The 22633-nt window shown below is 41.8% G+C and overlaps 1 protein-coding gene across 6 annotated transcripts in view; it reads left to right on the top strand.

Annotated features, from left to right (window-relative positions):
• The window catches only part of PTCD3 (pentatricopeptide repeat domain 3), a 32354-nt gene that overhangs the window by 3263 nt on the left and 6458 nt on the right, over nt 1-22633 (top strand). For 4 of the 6 annotated variants that reach the window (XM_014532863.1, XM_014532865.1, XM_014532864.1 and 1 more), the window contains exons 4-16: nt 4523-4568; nt 9355-9423; nt 9875-9979; nt 12640-12763; nt 13418-13533; nt 14559-14629; nt 16302-16389; nt 17069-17129; nt 17389-17471; nt 18115-18259; nt 19143-19202; nt 21564-21653; nt 21917-21945. In XM_014532863.1, the coding sequence (XP_014388349.1) occupies nt 4523-4568; nt 9355-9423; nt 9875-9979; nt 12640-12763; nt 13418-13533; nt 14559-14629; nt 16302-16389; nt 17069-17129; nt 17389-17471; nt 18115-18259; nt 19143-19202; nt 21564-21653; nt 21917-21945 (1087 nt within the window). Of the gene's footprint in view, nt 1-4522; nt 4569-9354; nt 9424-9874; nt 9990-12639; nt 12764-13417; nt 13534-14558; nt 14630-16301; nt 16390-17068; nt 17130-17388; nt 17472-18114; nt 18260-19142; nt 19203-21563; nt 21654-21916; nt 21946-22633 lie in introns of those variants that run through there. The other 2 variants (XM_005885631.2, XM_014532867.1) reach the window with 2 other exon arrangements.

Below are 22633 nucleotides of genomic sequence, written 5' to 3'. Positions count from 1 at the left end.
TTTTTTTTTTTTTTAGTTTTATTCATTTCAAACGGGCCGGATCCGGCCCGCGGGCCATAGTTTGCCCACGGCTGGGCTAGGATAATTTTTTAAGAGAATTCTCATGGTTGGGAGAGCAGACAAAATTATCGTTATGGTCTTTAATAAGTTAAAATAAAATAAATGATGTGGATTGCAAAATTTAGCTTTTTTAACTCATAGATCCTTGAGCAAATTGCCTTATTCAAGAATTATTGAATACATAAGAACTAAAACTTATTCACAAAAATTCTTATAGTAATGTTACTACTGAATGTGTTTAAAAGCTCCCTAAAAAAAGCCAGATCTTTCCTGAGTTTGACCTGAAGACTAAAGTTAATTTTAAAAGTCCTAGCTGGTTTGGCTCAGTGGATAGAGCATTGGCCTGTGGACTGAAGGGTCCCGGGTTTGATTCTGGTCAAGGGCACGTACCTTGGTTAAAGGCTCCTTCCTTGCCTGGGCCCTAATCGAGGCTTGTGCAGGAGGCAACCAATTGATGTTTCTCTCACATCTCTGTTTCTCTATCTTTCCCTCCCTCTTCCACTCTCCCTAAAAATCAATGGAAAAATATCCTCAGGTGAGGATTAACAAAACAAAACAAAAAAAACTTTCTTAAATTACAGAAGTATTAATGGTTATTGCCAAAAGGTGTCTGGAATAAATAGAACACGCAGAAGGAAACAAGATTTTTAGTAATCACACTACTCAGAGGCAAATTATTTTAATCTCTGTGCTACAGTAAAATGTGGGTAATGACAGTACCTACCTCAAAGAATTAAGTAAGCATTCGATTAATGCCTGCCACATTGTCAGAGCTTTGTAGATGATAGCTGTTATTTTAAAGTTCTGGGGTATGACATTTTTTATATAAATTATATGTATGTAGTTTAATAGAATTGATTTGGTAAATGTTCTGTTCTATACTCTGCTTTTAACTTTTAATTACTAATAGTATTTTAATATATTGAGGTTTATTTCTGTCTTCCCTGACACAAGAATCAGAACCAAGATAAGAGTAGAAATAAACATATCCATGAATGAGTCATTTTCCTGAATAACATTCAAGTTCAAAGCATTTTATCAGCCTCTATCCCTGAGGAAGCTACTTCAGGGAATACAAAGAGTTTTTGGAGGGTTTGCTCAGATGGCTTATGATCTATTCCAATCCTATACATAGTTATACTTTATACTCATATTACATGTGTACATAACTTATACACATGATTAAAGGCAATACAGGATATAAATCAAGAGTGGTTGTATTGCAATAACCAAGGTGAGTTTGATTGAAAAGTGTAGAAATTTACCTGTGTCTTAAAACGGATAAGATTCTTTTATTAGCATCAGAGTCACCTAGGAATATTATTTATAAAGCATATTCTTAGGAGTAATTCTCATGAATCCTTAAGTATGAGAATCACAGATACAGAAAACATGATCATGTCATGTGGTGGGAAGAGACCAAGCCGGCAGGCCTGTGAAATGCTCTGTTAGAACAGGGGAAGTAAGAGTTGATACAGAGCATTGTTCAGCAAACTAAGGCCAATTTTTTTACAGCTCATGAGCCAAGAATGGTTTTTACATTTTTTTATAGTTAAGTCAAAAGAAGACTATTTTAGCCCCTGCCGACACGGTTCAATGGGGGAGAGTCAGCCTGTGCACCGAAGGGTCTCGGGTTCGATTCACGGTCAAGGGCACATACCTGGGTTGCAGGGTCTTTCTGGGCCAATTGCGTGCTGGAGGCAACCAATCCATGTTTCTCTTTTCCTCCCTTAGCCCTCCCTCTCTTCACTCTAAAAATCAATGGGAAAAAATATCCTCAGGTGAGGATTAACAAACAAAGAAGACTTATTACATGTGAAAATTACATAAATTCAGATTTCAGTGTCAATTAAAAATTTTTTGGAAGACAACTTCATTTGCTAATATATGGTTTGTAGCTCATAAGCCTCAAATATTTACTGTCTGTCCCTTTGCAAAAAAGTGATTGATAGAGGTTCTCTGATAGAGAGCCTCTGAATTCCAGGCTCAGGGATTGATGCTTTTAGACTTGGAAGAAGCCATAAGGACTACAAGTTATTGTTGCCCTATTTTAGAGGTGAAGCGTGATTGGAGGCTGTGATTTCCCAGAGCACTCAGGTGCCACAGAAAACCCTGACAGATTGTAGAGAGTCATTGTGAGTTTTCATAATGAATGTGACATGATAAAGGCAGTGTTCTGAACAGGCTAATCTGAATTGTATAGTTATTTTAGGGCCAGCAGGGAGCCCAGTTATGATCAATATATAGGTAACTAGGCTCATGAAAGGATATGGAGAAATGGGTGCTCAAGTTTGTTGATAGGGCAGTCAACATATATAGTTGGGACAGTACTTGGTGGGAAAATTGCCAGAATCACAATTTAAAATGTGTATACCTTACAGGGTAGACATTCTAGAGCAGGGGTCCTCAAACTATGGCCCGCGGGCCACATGCGGCCCAAAGAAAACATTTATCCAGCCCGCCGGGTGATTTTGCCGCCGCTGCCTGTTGCTTAGCAGCCGACTAGTTTTTTTTTTAAACTATAGTCCGGCCCTCCAATGGTCTGAGGGACAGTGAACTGGCCCGCTGTTTAAAAAGTTTGAGGACCCCTGTTCTAGAGGAACACATGAATATACTCTCAGAGACATGAATGAGAAAGTTCTTTATAACTTGAGAATAATACCAAGTTGAGCCAACCCAAGTGCCCATCAGTAACTAGGTAGATAATAAAAGTAGTTATTGCACAATGTAACATTTATAATGTTTTTATTGATTTTTGGGAGAGGAAGGAAGAGGGAGGGAGAGAGATAGAAACATCAATGATGAGAGTCATTGATTGACTGCCTCCCACACGCCCCCTACTGGGGTTGAGCCCGCAACACGGGCTTGTGCCCTGACAGGGACTCAAACCTGTGACCTCCTGATTCATAGGTCCATGCTCAACCACTGAGCCACGAAGGCTGGACTACAATGTAACATTTAAAGAAATTAGATTTCTATGTAGTAAAATGTATAATACAGTCAAACTTAGAAAGCATATATACAAAATCACAATATATGTTTTTTATGGTGATATGTGTATGTAAAAGTACTGTAAAAAGTTCTAGAAATACTAACAACAAACTCAAGAGTGGAGTAGGAAAGGGTTACAAGATGATACCATACACTTTAGCATAATCTGTAATGTTCTAACTTATTTTTTAAGGATAATGTATTCATTGAGATTGTTTAAAATAACCCTTTAAAAAAGAGAACTAGCCCATCAGGTGTTGCTCAGTGGTTGAGAGTTGACCTATGAACCAGGAGGTCACGATTCGATTTCAAGTCAGGGTACATGCCTGGGTTTCAGGCTCAATGCCCAGGTTTCTTGGGCTTGATGCCTAGTAGGGGGCGTGCAGGATGCAGCCAATCAATGATTCTCTCTCATTGTTGATGTTTCTATCTCCCTCTCCTCTGAAATCAATAAAAACATTTTAAAAAGAGAGAGAGAACTAGTGAGTAGTCTGAATGTCGTGAAGTATGTTATTTATTTAGTATGTTATGAAGACTGCTCTGTTATAAGACTGAAATGTGCAAATTTTGTTAGGGAATGTTCAAAGGTGAAAGAATATCTTTGTCTTTTGCTGAAATTACATAAATGTGACTTTTAAAAATGTATTTAAAAAAACCCCAATGGATATTATATATCTACATGCCTTGATGTAATATAAAATTTCCTGTACTTTCGTTTTCAGATGACTTCTATTATTGCTTAGTTTTTTTAGAAAAATATTTTTGGTTTATTAAATTTTACTCTTTTTCCCCTTTGGAAATGAAGCACATAAAATCTAACAGAAGTCGTAAAATGTTTCAAACCAAATTATCTTGTCAGTTATTCTGATGAAATCTTCTTTTCCAGTAGTTGAGTAGAGGTCTGTACCCATAGGTGCAGTGGACAGTGGCCTGACATTCTTATAAAGGTTAGATAGTTGAGACATTCATTCTAAATTAGAAGGGTGCGTCCGAACCACCTGGAATTCAGTAGTAATGCATGTCACAGTTCTCCATGGAACTTGGAGGTTCTGACTCAGTAGGTTTCGAGTACAGCATGTGATTTATTCTCATATATAGCTGATTTAAGAGCCACCAATTTAGATAATGAAGGCAAGAGCAGTCCAGAAAGCTACGGTGAATGTGCATCGGAGGGGAGGAGATAGATCAGGATAGATAGAGTTTTATGAGATGAGGGTGGAAGTCCCTAGCCCTGGGTGATGGTTTTAGGGTAGCTAGGTACAGAAGGTAGGCAAAGCATAGTACTAACCACCTTTAGGCAAAAGAACTAGACAGCTTTCTCTTGTTACTCTAGTGATCTTGAGATGTAAGAACTGGCTTTAGTGAGACCTGAAATTGGCTATTGACCAGCTCATTCTGAGAGGAGAATCACTTGTTCATTTTGTGAGTGTGAAAACCCTGGCGAGGGTTAACTTGTGGTTCTCATTCTTAGGGATAAAGTGGCTGTTCTGCAGGCTCTTGCATCCACAGTAAACAGGGTAAGTAGGACTTTCAGGTTTCTGTGTCTAACTCTGCTAATATCACATTTAATGTTCACACCTCTTGTTATTCACGAGTAAACCGTTATGGATCTAGAAAGTCTCTTAGAAACTACCTAATCTAATCTCTTCATGTAACAAAGTGGAATATAATTTTTAAATTTTCTGACTCAGCTGGTAGGGATGTTAAAGCCTTGACATAGTTTCATGTCTTTTGTCTCCAAACTTAGTGTTTTTATGCTGTACCGATGATTGTTAAACCTGATGCTCTGAAGAGCTTGTTGAAATGCATGTACCTGGGGAATGGGTGGGTGTGATGCTATAATGCAAGTGAACTGTACCAGCTGAACAACAGTACCTGCCATGCTGGAAACAATGATGATGATGAATGTGGGTCCTGAAGCCAGAGCAACTAGCTTGTGATCTTTATCACAAAGTTGCTTTATCTCTTGATGCTTCTGTTCCCTTATCTATAAAATGAGGGTTAACTATAGCACCAAACCTCAAGTTTTTGGTGGGAAATAAATTAGTATATGTGAAAGGGTTTAGGGCAGTGCCTAATACAAAGGAAATGCTCCATAAATGCTAGCTATTTTATTCTTACTACAACTATCTTAGTGGTTTTTCAATAATTGTTCTGTTGAATTCTGTTGACAATTCAAGAATAGAGCAGGCAATCTGGTAGAGAAACTGAAACCTTGGTAAACGCCTCACAAATGGAACTTTCTGATTGAATGTATTTTTCATGAGCTGGAAACTATACTTTTCATTCCAACTGTGGGAAATGTCTAAAGTAATTAAGTCCTTTCTTTTGTCACTATATCTGTGTGACTACTGATCCTCCTTAAGGCCGTTATCACAGATTTCCAGAATTGCTCTTCTGTTGCTGATGTTAAACCTCACGGGGTGTTAGGCCAAATGTGCACTGATATTCCCGACCAGTTCTCAAGAAGGGTTTTAAAGACTGCATCTCTGCACTAGCAAGACATTGAGATGCTCAACCACTCACTCACCCATGAATAGGCACCCAAAATGTAAGCTACAGAAATGGGCCTCTGAGAGTGCTCTTAGGTTTTCAGTGAGAATGGCCCAGAGGTTGTGGAATTGAGTGAACAATTATCTAACTTGGGATCCTTAAAATCCAAGGGATAGTCATTTATTCCTTCAGTAACCCCTTATGATGCTCACCAGGCACTGTGCTGTGGTTGTAGACTTAAGACACAGTCCTTGCCTGGTTCCCAGAGAGGATAGCTGAAGGAGCACTCAGCAGATTGGGAAGGATTTCCAGAAGACCTGATGGTTGGATTGGTGCTTGGAAGGTGAGAAGCTAGGATACAGTCCTGGGGAAGGGTATTCCTGATAGAGGCAACACCATGAACAGAGGCCCAAAAGCATAGAATGAATTTGTATGGTGGGAATCAAGGATGTGTGAGATACAGAAATGAGAGAAGAGACAAAATCATGAATGCTATTCTAGTGACTTCTGATTTTTAGCCAAGTCCATTGAGGAGTTTAAGCAGTGGTAAGGCAGACAAATTTTAGAAAAGATAGCAATGTAGAGATGGGAGACCTTTGAATGCATGATTAAGATCTTAAAATTCTCAAAGCCAAACCCCTTTCCCTCCAAACCACCTCACACATTTCTTTGCTGTCTGTTAAAGGCAGCTCCATCCTCACAGTTGCTCAAACCAAAGTCCTAGGAGACATTTTTGACCTCTGTCTCTCAGGCTGCACCTTAGTAAATCCTTTGTTTCTTCAAAATGTATGTGAGTGGAGTCCCCAAGACCACTCCTGCCATGTTTTACTACAGTGAGAGGACAAAGCAAAATCAGCAAAGGGGAGGGCACTGGGTGAAGCCCAGAGGAAGCCGGGTGCAAGCTCCCAGTTTTCCCTGCGGAGTCGGCACAGGGTTTGCTTGATTCCTCCACCGGAGTTGTGATGACCCGTGTGCAATGTCTGCCCGGAAAGCTCTTTAGGGACTCAGTGCCCCGAGTTTTTGGGAGGCAGGTCATTTAGGCACCTCTGCCTGGTGCATACCAAATTCCAGACTCCCAGAGGGAAGCAGAGGTTCAGCATAAACTACATTGTACAAACAGTTCGGGCACAGTGACCCAGTCTTACCAGTCCTGGGAGTGGTGGGAACCATTCTGAAATCTAGGTTCCCAGCTGCCAGCCGAGGACCAGCTGCAAGCAGGCCTTTCTAAGAATGGCAGTCCCAGATTCTCAGCACTTGCCACCACCATGAGCACCTTGGTCAGCTAAGCCACCATCATCTCTTAATATCCTGAATTGGTTAATACAGTCTCTGTCCCTCCCCTTCACTTCCTCAGCACCCTACAGACTGTCCTCGGTTCAGCAGCCAGGGTGACCCTGCTGAAATGGTAGATCACAGCACTCTGCAAAGAACCCAGAGCCACGATAAAAGCTGAAGTCCATCAAGGGCTCCTAGGCCCCGTGTGATTCCCACACACGTTACCTCTGCCTGCCCGTCCTGTCTTCCTCACTCACTGTGCTAACCATGCTGGCCTCCTGGCTACTTGTCAGTTTCTCAGTGGCCGTGCATCTGATCAGGGCTTCAATATCTGCTCTTCCTCTGCTCCCTAATCTCTTGAAATTTTTGCTTAAATATCACCTTTTCAGTGAGGCCTCCCCTGACCACCCATTTAAAATAGTATATATCATTTCCTGATACTTCTTGTCCCTTTCTGTATTTCATTTTTCCGCATAGCAGTTACCTCTAACTATACTATATAGTTTATTATTTTGTTTACTTTCTGGAGGTTTCCACCACCCCACACACACACATTTGTAAGCTTTGTAAGGGAGTGAGAGTTTATCATTCCCCTGGTAGAATAATGCCTGGCACATAGGAGGTGCTCAGTAACAATAGAAGGAATGAACAGGAAAGTCCCGGAACTAAGGCAGTGGCGGTTGGGATAAGGGACTGGGGAGCAGGAAGATATTTAGGAGCTGGAGTTGGTTGGGCCTGGTGATGAGTTAGTTGAATGGAAGGAATGGGAGAAGATCTTAGGATTGGACTGCAGTGGTCGGTACCAGGTACCATTCAGTGAGGGTGGGAACTGTGTCAGGGAAGTTCATTTGGGGATAAATCTGGTTTGAAGAGTCTGAGCTACAGGGCCAGACTAGAATTGTTTCTCAGAGACCATGAAGAACCTGGAAATCATTGGGGGAGGAAAATTGGGAGACAAATAGAATAAGTGTAATAAGTTAAAAAGACACTGGGCATGTCACCAAAACCAGAGGCCCCGGACAGGGATTTTAATACTCCGAGTGCTGGAGAGGATCAGAACCAACGCCAGGCAGCAGTGTGCGTGCTCTCAGGGTGGCTCAGGCAGCAAACCTGGAACTGCTCCCTCTGGCTCGCCCTTCCGTGCCTGCCTCCTTGTGATAGAGTGGCATAGCCAGAGGAAATGGGCCTCAGATGAGGAGTGGGAAGGAATATGGTTCTGATGGTGGCAGCAGGAAGCCTCCAGGCCCTTGGTATGAGCAGCCTTCCTGTGAGAGCTGCAGGGAAGCTCACCAGCTTGTCCACCCCAGCCCTCAGAGAAGTCATGTCAGGAAGACAAGGCATCAAGGGGACAAGCAGAAGATTCAGGATCTAGGGTGAATGTTTTTCTCTGGAACAAAGATTCCTTGAGGCCTGGGGAAGGATGCTCTGGGGGAGAGGAAGTAATCCGGGAGCTGTTCCAAGCGAGCCCCTGGTGCGCTGGAGTTGAAGTATAGAACCCTGGACAGGAGGACACGGAGAGCTGCTGCTCGTTCCACCACCCGAGAGGGCCTAGTAGGACCCTCCATTTAGAGGCGGGACTTGGGTAGTGACCTTGCTTTGAAGGAAACGCTCATGTGGAAAACCGGTGCCCCAACTAGTTAGTTTAGAAGCAGCGGTTCTCAACCTGTGGGTCGAGACCCCTTTGGCGGTCGAATTACCTTTTCACAGGGGTCGCCTAAGACCATCCTGCATATCAGACATTTACATTATGATTCATAACAGTAGCAACATGACAGTTATGAAGTAGCAACGAAAATAATTTTATGGTTGGGTCACAACATGAGGAACTGTATTTAAAGGCCAGAAGGTTGAGAACCACTGGTTTAGAGCAGTGAGTCCCAAAGTGGGCGCTACCGCCCCCTGGTGGGCGCTGCAGCGATCCAGGGGGGCGGTGATGGCCACAGGGGCATTTGTTTTAACTTTTTTTGTATTACCTTTCTATTCTGAGTTCAATAAATAGTTTCATAATTTCAAACTTCAATGTTTCTAATTTACACCTTTTACTATATTTTACAAAAAAGGTAGAAACATTAATACATATATCTTTCTGTTTAATTGCTATTAAAATTTTAAAAAAATTAATTTCCAGGGGGCGCTGAGTAATATTTTTTCTGGAAAGGGGGCGGTAGGTCAAATAAGTTTGGGAACCACTGGTTTAGAGGATCTTTACATAGAGTTTAAAACAACAATACTCCCTTTTGAAAGCAGACTCAGATCTTAAGAAGCAATTGTGGGGGTTTGAAAAATTGTTTGCTTTAATTGTGTGTAACTAGAACTATGTCTTATAAAGCTGAGAGACCATTAGTCCATTTCTCTCTCTCTCTCTACACACACACAGGCACACACACATGTACAAATACAAATCACATACATATTACTGCACTGTTTTACATGTACAATTGAAATTTATTTTCTTTTTGGACATCAGTGAAACTCACCAGGTCAGGTCCTCTTCATAAAAATGTAGCTAAAGAGCCTTCTGTCTCTTCTCCACAGGATACCACAGCTGTCCCTTACGCATTTCAAGATGATCCTTACCTCATACCAACCTCCTCTGTGGAATCGGTGAGTACTTACTTCCATGTAGTTTTTCGAGTATCATGTTCTATCTTGCTGGTTTGGGTACAAGAGTGCATATATAATTTAACTTAGTTGTAAAAACCTAAATTGGTAAACTTTTTGAATCCTTTACTACTTCATTAAAAAAGTTTTAGAGATTAGCTGGTTGCGGCGGGGTAATATTTAGGCCCTTTCACTCTGGAGCAATCCACTCAGTTGAATGCATTGTTTTTATGTGCCTCAGTATGTATATAAGACATGACATGAAGTCATGTCACACTCAGCAGAGGTGGATGTGTATTGTGTAATGTAACTTCTAATTGGGATTCTGTGTATTGATGCATTCCTTTTTAAGGGGGAGAATAATAAGTCTTACCAAGGATGTGACTTTGGTCTCTTGAATCTAAATTACATGTAAATACCAATTTATATCTGAGTTGTTTTTTTCTTTATATAGCGTTCGTTTTTATTGGCAAAGAAGTCTGGGGAGAATGCAGCGAAGTTTATTATTAATTCACATCCCAAATATTTTCAGAAAGACATAGCTGAACCTCACATACCGGTAAGGAGAGGTAATTGCAATTTTCAGATAATACTCTGTAAATATAAATTTAACCAAGCTCTATGGCTAATATTTGAGGAACCATTTGAATGCCCTCAGTATATGGGGGGGAAAGTCTTTCAATGTGTAGTTATTTGTGCTCACAATACTAACTTTTTATATATATTATTTTATTGATTTCAGAAAGGAAGGGAAAGGGAGAGAGAGAAACTTCAATGATGAGAAAGAATCATTGATTGGCTGCCTCCTGCACACCTCCTACTGGGAATAGCCTATAACCTGGGTATGTGCCCTCTTGGTTCATGGGTCAATGCTCAACCACTGAGCCACACCAGCCAGGCAATACTAACTTTTCTTTTAAACCTATATGTATTTGCTCTTCTTTTTATTTTCCCAATTTGGCTTCTGATCTTTACCTATGTGATTGTTCGTTTTCTGTTTTCTTCAGTTGCTTTTCCATCCACTCCTTAAGCATTGCTGTCTTTCTTCGGTTTCCATGCTCAGTCATATTCTGTTTTTGTCTACACTCTTCTTCAAGCCTTATACTTAATTTGGCATTCTTGTATATCAGGCCTAGATCCCTCTACGTTGAACTCCAGATTGTATTTCCGACTACCTCTTTGTTCTATAGTCATGAAGAGTGAGTATTTGTGCAGTACCTGTCTGCTGTATGTTAGACATTGTGCTTAGTGCTGTCAGTACAGTGGTGAGCAAAAATGTGCCTCTGCCCTCCTGCGTTTTTTAGTAGAACTATAACCTCAGATTCATCATGTCCAGAAGCATTCCCTCTCACGTCTCCCTGCTTCTCAAAACACGCACCCAAACAGAGCCCTCCTGCTTCTCAAGCCGCACTCTTAGAGACAGATTAGGAAGCCAATGTGGTTGTGTAGGGAAAAGGCTGAAATCCTGGACTAAGATGCTGGCAGCTATGGACTGATCATTTGTTGGCCCACCCTTTCCCCTTTATATTTTTGACTAACAGTTACCCTTCTGTGCTTCGATCACTTTTGCTTGAAGCCTTCCATGGTCCCTTGCCTCTGTGACAGGCAGCACTCTCACACCCCTGAGATCTCTTAAGTTGTTTATCATTCACACTGTGTCATAATTATTTCCTTACTAGAGGCCCAGTACACGAAATTTGTGCACTTGTGGGAAGGGTCCCTCAGCCCGGCCTGCACCCTCTTGCAGTCCGGGAGCCCTTGGGGCATGTTCGACTGCTGGCTTAGGCCCACTTGCCATGGGGAGTGGGCCTAAGCCAGCAGTCAGACATCCTTAGCACTGCCACGGAGGCGGGAGAGGCTCCCGCCACCGCCGCTGTGCTCACCAGCCCGTGCCCAGGTTCTGGCTGAGCAGCACTCTCCCTGAGAGCGCACTGACCACCAGGGGGCAGCTCCTACATTGAGCATCTGCCCCCTGGTGGTCAGTGCACATCATAGCGACCGGTCATTCCACCATCAGGCCAAAACCAACTCTCCGACATCCCCCGAGTGGTCCTGGATTTTGAGAGGGCGCAAGCCATGCTGAAGGATCCCACTGGTGCATGATCGGGACCAGAGAGGAATGTGGGAGGTTGGCCAGCTGGGGAGGGACCGCAGAAGGGCTCCAGGGCATGTCTGGCCCGTCTCACTCAGTCCCGATTGGCTAGACCCCAGCAGCAAGCTAACCTACTGGTCAGAGTATCTGCCCCCTGGTGATCAGTGTATGTCATAGAGACTGGTCGACTGCCCCCTAGTGGTCGGTGCACGTCATAGTGAGCAGTTGAGCTGCCTTAGCATATCATTAGCATATGCTTTGATTGGTTGAACGGATGACCGGACAGTTAGCGTATTAGGCTTTTATTACATAGGATTTGCTTTCTCCATTAGTTTGTGAGCACCTTGAGGGTAGAGAATGACTTTCATTTCTATAACCCCAATATCTGCTGAAAAGTAGTTGGCATTCAATAAGTATTTGGATAAGTTACTGAGTGAGGTAAAAATCAGCATGCCCTGGTGATATTAAAAGCTTAAAAGAAAGCATCAAGGGTGAAAGGTTTCTGTACTTTGACACTTAACCAAGACTGGGAGGAAAGGCCTGGCTGTGGTGGCTCAGTGGATTGAGCATCGTCCCATGGAGAGATCTGGGTTTGATTTCCTGTCAGGGCACATGGCTGGGTTGCAGGCTCCATCCCCTGTAGGGGGGGTGCAGGGGGTAGCCAATCACTGATCTCTCTCATCATTGATGTTTCTCTCTCTCCCTCTCAATTCCTTTCTGAAATCAATAGAAACACCTATATTTTTTAAAAGGGTTGGGAGGAAAGGAGATAGGATGGCTTAGCAGAGAAAATAATAAGTTCAGCTTGTTGGAAAATTTAGTTCAAGTAGAATTCTTTGGATATGAATTAGATATTTATGTTGGGGTGCTTTTAAATATTTCTTCCCCAGCTAGTGGACAGCTAAATAGTCTTGTTTCCTGGACTGAAGAGGATTTTTAAATAATTTTTTAAAGTTGTATTCCCTGCAAAGACATTCATGTTAAAGTGATAAATACTATTTGGTGCATGAAATGTGAATTGGAATAGTGACATTTTACTTCGGTGTGTTGGTAATAAGAATGTTGTCCTACTCCATTGTCCTTTCACCGGCCCTGTTTGTAGTAATTTCAGTATCTTGTTTTCCTAGTGTTTGATGCCTGAGTGCTTTGAACCTCAGCTTGAAGATGTAAGTGAAGCTGCCCTAAAGGAGCGAATCAAGCTCAGAAAAGTCAAAGCTTCGGTGGACATGTTTGATCAGCTCTTGCAAGCAGGTGACTAAGTGCAATGAAAGCCCCCCCCCCCGCCCCGCAACAGCTGTACGACCCCAGTAGTTGTGAGTAAAAGCTACAGGGGTTACTGTGCTACTTGAGGGCATTGCTGCTTGGTGACACTTTATATTTTTAATAGTTTAGTAAATAATATTTCAAGTTCTGCTTTAGCTTCACTTTAAAATTATAGGTGAGAGAGTTGCAGCTTTGTTAGTTTTATGCACTTGTGATGTATCATAGGTAGAGAATTGATGCTAGTATTTCTGGGCAAATATCCAGTGAGGGCCTGGATCCAAATGAATGGTTCCGAACCAAGTGGCAACAATTTAGAGTGTTCCGTTGGGAAGTGGTAGTTAAAAACCATGAGATAGTTTCTCTGGGGATGTGAGTACGTAAAACAAGTGAGTACAGGGTCCAATTTCATCTTGTATCTTAATCTTTTAGTCAAACCATATGATTAGTAGGAATTATGTCCTTGTCTGAATAATCCCAGGTGTTCAAGTTGATGTGAAGTGTATCCATTGTTAACGTGGAGGATGATACTAAAATATGGCCAAGAAAGCCACAGCTTGTAGAAAAAGTGCAAATTTTTAATCTAATGGGCTTTAGTTCTGTGATGTTTCAGGATTTCTTTACCTTTTTCTCTTCTGCCCACAGGAACTACGGTATCTTTGGAAACAACTAATAGTCTCTTGGATTTACTGTGTTACTATGGTGACCAAGAGCCCTCCGCTTATTATAATTTCCAACAAAAGGAAAAATCAGAAGAGTTGGTAATGGCTTTTGGCAATAATTTTCTAAGTTTCTTTTGGTAGTAACTCCTCAGTATAAGGTGGTTCTTGTGTTATGTGTTAGGATAGTAGAGATTTGTTCTGAACTGTGGTGAGGTACAGTAGCTTTGATAAAAAGTGATGTGGAGGAAGGGAGAGATTTAAACAATTATTTTAACCCTTCCTTTCAAAATATTTTGAGCTTGCCTACCACATGCAGGCAAAGCTTTGACCAAAAATGTTTGCAAACCCTTATATTATCACTTACAGTGACGGTGTGGCAGACAGGGAAAGACCCCCTACTCACAGCCCCCTCAAAAATTCCTACAGGAGTGGGCATGCTCTGCTGGGGGTACAGAGCATAAGTGGGAAAGTAGGCTAGATAACAATGCATATTCCATTTTTATTAAAAAGTTTTCATATGCATGAGGAAAAAAATTAAGTGTTTTGGGATGATGGGACTCATGAGTGTTTTGGGGTGTCTTTTCCAATTTTTATCCACTAAATGTGGATTATTTATGTACAGAACTAGAGGCCGGGTGCACGAAATTTGTGCACTCCGGGTTGGGGGTGTCCCTCAGCCCAGCCTGCACCCTCTCGCAGTCCGGGATCCCCGTGAATGGATCGCCCCAAAGAGGTAGGCCCCGAGGTCCCGCCCACCTGTCGCAGCCCACCAGTCGGTGGCCTGGGCCTCCCTCTTGGGAGCAATCACGGAACACCCCTCCCCCCACCCCCCGATTGATCACCCCGCTGGCCAATGGCCTGGGCCTCCCTCTGTGGGGCAATCATGGGGTGCTGTCCCTTGTGTTAAAGGCCAACTTTACTTTTCATCTGTAAATGAGCTGATTTATGCTTAATAAATTCACATTTCTTAATAAACATTTACTGGGTTTCCTCCTCACCTTCTGCTGGATCGGTATTTCCTTTGTTTTCTAGTTTCCTTTGCCTTCCTGATTTTGGGTAGTCTAATGAGAATGCTTTTTGTTGTCATCTGTTGTTTTATTTTTGTCGATGATTGTTCATTTCAGGAAGAGGCCACAGAGGAAAATACCGAGAAATCTAAGAAAAGGGCTGGCCATCAGTTTGGAGTTACTTGGAGGTATGTTGCACATCATTGGAATTTTATATTACAGTTTTCTTTGAGGCATGTTTCCATCACCCCTGAAGAAGGTACAATCCTTTAATGTTCTAGCATATAGTTTCCTCTTAGTGGGCAATATAAATGTCCCAAGTGGCATTCACGTGTGTGTGAATCTATTTTCATAAGATCTTTACCTCTAACCAACAGCACGACGTCCACACTCGGTTTTCCCCCCCACTTAACTCATATAACTTGCTCCGCGTATGGTTCCTTTGGTAGTTCATCAGTTCTTGGTTGTACCTTACAACATAGACCTCAGTTCTGAAAGATAAGGTATTTTTGTGTGCATAAGAACACACATATACCAGAATGTAGTTTAGTACTTCCAAACAAAAGGTGAATAACATTTAACTAACATTTGAGAGTTTAAATTAACTGAATAGAAGTGTCTAAATAGCCGTGGCTGGTGTGGCTCAATTGGTTGGAACCTCATCCTGTGCATCAAAGGGTTGCCGGTTCAATTCCTGGGCAGGGCACATACCAAGATTGCAGGCTCGAACCCCGGTAGGGGGCTTGCAGGAGGCAGCCTATCAAGGTTCTGCTCTCATATTGATGCTTCTCTCTTCCCCTCCCTTCCCCTCTCTCTAAAAACCAATAAAAAATTCTTTAAAAAAAAGAAGTGTTTAAATAAAAGAACGGTATTTTATGTGAATGTCTAGAGAAGGAAAGCTACCATTAATGTCTAAAATCTCCTTTGAAGTGATAAGTAGAATCACTGATTAAATTTCTTCAGTAGATTTTAATAATTTTATATAGTAAAGAGTTTGGAATGCCATCCTGGCTCAACTTCTGGTTTTTTGTGATTTCTAAGACATATTGTAAGAGGGAGAATTGAGGTAAAGCTTAGTTTGTATAATATGGTACCTTTTTTATTTTTATATTTTTAAGGAAGGAGAGTAGATGCAGTGGGTAGAACATGACATGTACAATAAAATGACTGAAAGGACTCAGGAAAAACTGCTTGTTTGTGGTTGCCTCAGGGAAATTGTATCTGATGAAGGATGACGGGGAAACTTCACTGTGGACCCCTGTACAGGTTTCCTTTTACCTTGAGTATACAGTCATATGCCACTTGACAGTGGGGAAACACTTACAATTAGATGATTTCATCCTTGTGTGGACGATAGGGTGACTTGCTCACACGAGCCTCGATGGGCAGCCCCTCCTGTGATTGCATGTGCTGACCTCACTGGCAGCGGGGTAGCTTGTTCACTCCCGCACCACCTCAAACACAGGAGTAATGCACATGCTAGGATGTCTCTAGGTGAGAGGATGTTTTCAGCTCCGTTATAATCTTTTAAGACGACTGTCATATATGCGGTCTGTTGCTAGCCAAAATGTCATTATGCAGCACATGACTATATATTACTTAGTTATAAACATTCCTTTTCAGTCCTGGTTCTGCCATTTAACTGCAAAACCTTGGACAACTTAAGGTCTTTGAGCCTCAGTTTTTCTCACTTTCAAAATGATGATAACCATTTCTCTCTCTCTGGGTGGCAAGAATTATTTGAAATTATATGCGTAAAGTGCTTGCACAGCGTCTGGAACATTGTAAACTCTCGATAGATTGTGGTAGATGTTTGCTTTTCCTTTCTCCCTTGGTTCACACTCACTCTCTTGTACCTAGAGCAAAAAACAATGCTGAGAGAATCTTTGCCTTAATGCCAGAGAAAAACGCACATTCCTACTGCACAATGATTCGAGGAATGGTGAAGGTAATATTTGTTTTATTTGTTTATTTCTTGTTCATCATCACCTGAGGATATTTCTTCCGTTGCTTTTCAGATAGAGTAGAAAGGCGGGAGGGAGGGAGGGAGGGAGGGGAAGAGAGATAGAAACATTGATGTGAGAGAGACACATTGATCGGCTGCCTCCCACACGCTCCCAGATTAGGGGCTGGAAACAAACCCACAGCCCAGGTACGTGCCCTTGACTGGGAATTGAACCCATGACCCTGCCGTGTGCAGCCTGATGCTCTAACTACTGAGCATGCCAGCCAGGGCTGTGTTTATATTTTTATCTTAATTTCCACTAAATCGGTTCCTCAGTCTCAGAACTATTGACAACTGGGCCAGACTATCAGGTGTGGGACCTGTCCAGTCCATTGTCATAGGGTGTTTTGTTGCTCCCTGGCCTCCACTGCATGCCAGGGTACATCCTCGCCTCGCCCTCACTAGTGACAACTCAGAACATCTGCAGGCCCGTGCTGGGATGGGACCTGGGAAAGAGCTTGCCCCTTGCCAAGAGCCACTGCACTAGCATGAGCTTTATGAGATCTAGAGCCTCGTCTGTGTTGTTCACTGCTGTGTTCCCAAACCTCAGGCCAGGAGACATGCACATATTTCTTGAACGAATGCATTTGATGAAGCTTAATTTTTTTTCTCTCTCTTCCAGCACCGAGCTCCTGTGCAGGCACTAAACTTGTATGCCGAATTATTAAACAACAGACTCCATGGTCAGTGTTTGGCAAATTCTTCTCTCCTTTGCTTCTCTCAAGAATCTGTAAAATCTTTGGGTCTTGATCCATTATGTCATTTTTAATCTTTTCCTGTGATATTGATGCTTGAAACAGGAGTAGAGAGCCAGGAAAGAGTGGTTTTCTACTTTTGTGGACACGTCATAATGAACCAGGAGCCACCCATGCATGATCAGTTTGCCTTAAATTGAGTGATTTAGGGTTAATCTTCACCCCCAATTTTTTTTTCCTTTTACAGCCGATGTAAACACCTTCAATTCATTGATTGAAGCAACAGCAGTGATGAATGAGAAATTTGATGAGAAGTGGAATAATATGTTGGTAAGGAGGAACCCTTGTGTCTTTACATAGGCCTGAAATATCTAGAAATACGTGGGATGGAGACAGCATTCATTGAGCATCTTCGTGGCAGTTGTCACTGGACTCTCAGAGAGTGGTTCCTTGTTCACGCCTTCCGGCAACCCTGCTACCTGTCACCTGTGTCTGACAGTGAGAGGGAAGTTACTTTTTCCAGAGCATACAGCTAGAATTCAGGAAGACCAGGTTCCTTTAGTCATTTATTTCCCGTAATAGGTTTTTTATTACAGTAACAACGTATATTATCTGAAAAATTATTATCAAGTAAGTTTAATAAAAGTGAAATTGCTGGATTGAGTAGAAACATGTTTTATACCATACAACTCACTTACAAAAGGAAAAATGCACAGTCCAATTTTTAGTCTACTTTTTTGCTTGAGTCTCAGATTTCCTGGGCAGAGGGCTAAAGACAGTTGGACACCTTGATCAGGTGGAGGTGGGGTGACTGACACTGTTCCTACTCATTGATAGGTAATTCTTAAATTAGGGATATAGTAACCTGCTTTAGATATAGTCAGAGAGCCAAGTTCTTTTTTAGTATATAATATTTCTTTATTGGACAAGTTATCTACCCAGGCTTTAAAAAAAATACTTTTAATTCAACTAGGAGCTGTTGAAACAAATGGTTGCACAGAAGGTGAAACCAAATCTACAGACTTTTAATACCATTCTGAAATGTCTTCGAAGATTTTATGCATTTGGAAAATCGCCAGCCTTGCAGACCTTACGTGAAATGAAAGCCATCGGAATAGGTGAGGATGCGTCCTAGTGACCAAGATAGTGCTGACGAGAAGCTTCAGGTTCACACAAGCAAAAAGGAAACTATGTTCTTTTTTCCATTTACATAATGTGTAGGGATTTCCCTGTCCACCTGGCGCATGTAATATGCATTGACATGTCGGGAGTGCCCGTATTGTCTCCATGTTCCTTATAGCAGACTACAACGTTCTTTTAGTATTTCAGGTACTTTTTTAGGGGCGAATTGTTCGCTTACAGTTAGCTAGTTTTAAATCCCAGGACATTTTCTAGCATGAGTAGGTGTTTGAACCTGTGTGCTAATGTGCTGTATAACTTTCTGTAATTACTTTATTGAAGGTTGTTTTGGGAATCCGTTCACATTGGTATGCTTTAGTGTTCTTTTTTTCTTATTATTTATTTATTTTTTATTGATTTGAGAGAGGGAGTGAGAGGTAGAAACATCAATGATGAAAGAGAATCCTTGATCGGCTGCCTCCTGCGTGCCCACTGGGGATTGAGCTCACAACCCGGGCATGTGCCCTGACCAGATATCGAACTGTGACCTCCTGGTTCATAGGTCGATGTTCAACCACTGAGCCACACCAGCGGGCTGCTTTAGTGTTCTTAAGTGAAGGATCATAATACACAAGCACATTAGGTATAACATTTAGTAATAGGTGTCTGGGCTCTTTAAAAGTGATCCATCTTTATGATACCTCTCCACCTTTTCCTTAATCAGATTTGCTGGGAAATGTCTTTGTTCAAAGGAATAGAAATGTATCATCTTTTATTTAAATACCAACATCAATGTGTTTTTAGTTCATTATACCTCAATAAGCTATATTTTGGATAGCTGTGGTTGGTTGACTTATTTCTTATTTTTTTTCTATGCACCTGAAATTGGAGAACCCTCACTTGCAACATATCACTATATTATTCAGCTGTTTTATCAACATGGTATGTATGACATTATGTTACATTAATTTATGTAGAAAATTGATCCAGCATACTTAAGTTTATGTGGTTAATTGTTGAAGACTTTCTTCATGCATGTGAATTAAGAATAGAAAATTCACATATTAATCTACAGTCTGAACTAAAATTCTTGAAGGTAGTATCCTTCTTTGTGATGAAATGTAAAACGAGCAGGAAAGGAGGGGGTCATTAAATGTGCTCACAGTGTTGGTGTACAATTAGAAATGATCAGAAGGTACTTTAGTTGGGAGTACCTCTTGCTCTCCAGTGTAATAGCTACTACTACATGTGGCTATTTAATTAAAATTAAATCAGATTTAACCTTCCATTGTTACTGAGCGTTAGTGCTCAGTAGCCACGTGTGACTGCTGACTAGTTTGTCCAGTGATACAGATGCAGACCATTTCCATCCTTGCAGGAGGTTGTGGGACTGTGCTGCCCACAGTAACCTTGATCATATTTTGAAGTCTTTTGTGGGAGACTCCTGAGACTCCATTTGCCACCTACTTTTTTTTTTTTTTAAATTTATTTATGTTAAAGTCTGTCTAAAAGCGGGTCATGGTGGGTGATAGCTTCCTTGACAAAGGTCAATCTTTTTTTTATTTTTTTTAAATATATTTTATTGATTTTTTACAGAGAGGAAGGGAGAGGGATAGAGAGAAACATCGATCAGCAAGGGGTGTGCCCGTAACCAAGGTACATGCCCTTGAACGGAATTGAACCTGAGACCCTTCAGTCTGCAGGCCGATGCTCTATCCGCTGAGCCAAACCGGTTAGGGCATGCCACCTACTTTTAGGTCAGCCAGTCCCTGTTGGGAGCTGTGGCCTGTTGAATGGACTTTGGAGCAAGGCACACCTGAGTTGAAATTTCACCTCCAGCATTTACCAGCTCTGTCTCAAGGCCCTGGATACCTTCCTTTTGTGATACCATCAGGTGTAATGACTAAATGAATTGTGCACATTGTCTAGTCCCAGGCTTGGGGGCACATAGTAAGCACTATGTCTGTTGGTTCTCATTCATTTGCCCCAACTTGAGAAAGAACCTGAGTTCAGAAATTATCATTCTAGTCGTCTCCTGCAATAGATTTTACATATAAAAACAGAAGAACTTCATTGTCTGTATTTTGGAGGGCTAATTTTTTTAGAATATATTTTTATTCTAGATTTTAGAGAGGGAGAAAGAGATGGAAACATCAATGATGAGAATCTTTGATTGGCTGTCTCCTGCACGCCCCCTACTGGGGATCAAGCCCACAACCCTTGACTGGAATTGAACCTAGGACCCTTCAGTCCCCAGGCTGACACTCTATCCACTGAGCCAAACCAGCTAGGGCTAGAGGGGTAATTTAACAAAATCTGCATCCTCACCTGTAAAGAAGTTTGATATCTTTTAGGGTGGAGGGAACGGGTAACTGACTTTATATTGGAAATAGGTATCTTCTAAAATTTCCCTCCACCTTGGTGACAGTGTAGTGGACTGACCCTAGAGCCTCTCCCTTCCTCAGTACCATCACACGTTCCCTGGTCCAGTTGCTCACCAAGGTCAGTGGTACTGATGCTTCCTAAGCAACACCCATGACCATGGGGGTAGGTTGAAGGGGGCGTGTCAGGTTGTCTTCTTTTTCCCCCCCGTTTGTCTTATGTATGTAAATTGGCTGCCTGTAGTAAATTTCTAGGAATTGACCCACAGGAGAAAGCTTAAAACAATGAAGAAATAATAAGAAAATATATTATCGCCTAATGTGTAAAGTACTTAGCTTGCTAGTAAATGGAAACATGCTTGAGGGAATTTAAAACATACATTTGTGCTGTCATTAAAACTGTGATCACTTGCATGTGGATAAGGTAAGGAAGGAAATGTGGTTAGAGTGTGATATATTTGGGAATATTGCACCTGTAGTATTTTCTGACCTATTACTCAGGTCATGTGATTTTAAAGATCTGCCCACATCCATTCATTGTAGTTTTCTTTTTCTTGGACTTGTCAGCCTGATTATATCTAAAAGGAACACAAAATGATGACTCGCAAAAGCCATGTTTGTTTTCTAAGTATGTTCTCTTGGTGAGGGTGTGTGTGTGTGTCCATCTGTCTCCACCTCAGTGAACATTACGCTGTGATTGTTCATTGAAGTGGAGACCGACAGAAGGGAAATGTCTCTGTCAGGAGCACGTGGACAAAGACCTGTGACTGTCCCAGGCCTGATGGAGGGTTCCAGTCTGTGGGCACTTTTGTTCCTGTAGCAGCAGGTGCCCCGGCCAGCCTGGTGCTCAGTGTCCTGCGCTTGGCTGATGGTGCAGGAAGTGGACTCATGATAAAAACCCATTTGCTTTCTTGTTCTGCAGAAAACCCTCCGAAAGGCTCCTCCCTCGTGATCTATGACATCATGAACGAAATCGTGGGAAAGAAGTTCTCGCCACAGGACCCGGATGATGGTATGTCCAAGAGCTTGTTTTCTGACTGGGATCAGAGGCCTTTTGGTGGGACGGGGTTTCATTGAGCTTAGTCATATTTGGGTGGTTGTTCAGAGAAAGCCACAATGTGTGTACACTTTGCTGTGTGCTCCCTCCCCACTTGTGTTTTTATTCCTTCAGGTTTATCTTATACATTGCTGGTATTGTTGCCACGATTTTTATGAATGACTTGAAAATATATTTTATCTAGCATAACCAAGGCTCTTCTGAATTTTGATTTTCAGATATGTTTTTTCAGTCAGCCATGAAAGTTGTAAGTACCATTTGTTGTTTAACTGTTGTTTAACTTTTTCTTTTAATCCATTCCCTAAATTCATCTGTGATTGGCGTGGGTTGGGGAGGCCTCTACCTGATTCTTTTGCTTCCTGACTTGATGTCTATTTAAAAAAAAATGTTTTTATTCATTTCAGAGAGGAATGGGGAGGGGAAAAGGAATAGAAACATCAATAATAAGAGAGAATCATTGACCAGCTGCCTCCTGTATGCCCCCTACTGGGGATCGAGCCCACAACCCAGGCATGTGCCCTTGACTAGAATCGAACCATGACCTCCTGGTTCATGGGTCAACGCTCTGCCATTAAGCCACACCTGCTAGGCCTGTTGATGTCTTTGGCTCTTCCTTTTTCTAAAATCTGTACTAAATCACACTATATCTCTACCCTTTGTTTATTGTATTCTTGTTTTTTGTCTTTTTTCATACCTTCATTCAGATAAGATTTTAGAGTATTTCATATTTGCCTGTGGTAACATCTTACGTTGATGCTGGTTGTTATTAAATCATATTTTCATTTTATCCTGCTAATACAGGAAAAACTTCAGGCAGCTTCAGAATCAATAGCTTGTCCTGTTCCCTGAGGAGCATTGCTTCACAGTTTAGTGCAGCTGTGGGCAAACTACGGCCCGCGGGCCGGATCCGGCCTGTTTGAAATGAATAAAACTAA

Source organism: Myotis brandtii, unplaced genomic scaffold, assembly GCF_000412655.1.
Source record: "Myotis brandtii unplaced genomic scaffold, ASM41265v1 scaffold916, whole genome shotgun sequence".
In the NCBI taxonomy this organism is placed as follows: domain Eukaryota; kingdom Metazoa; phylum Chordata; class Mammalia; order Chiroptera; family Vespertilionidae; genus Myotis; species Myotis brandtii.
Note: the sequence above shows the minus strand (reverse complement) of the source record. Positions and strands in the feature narration are given on the sequence as shown.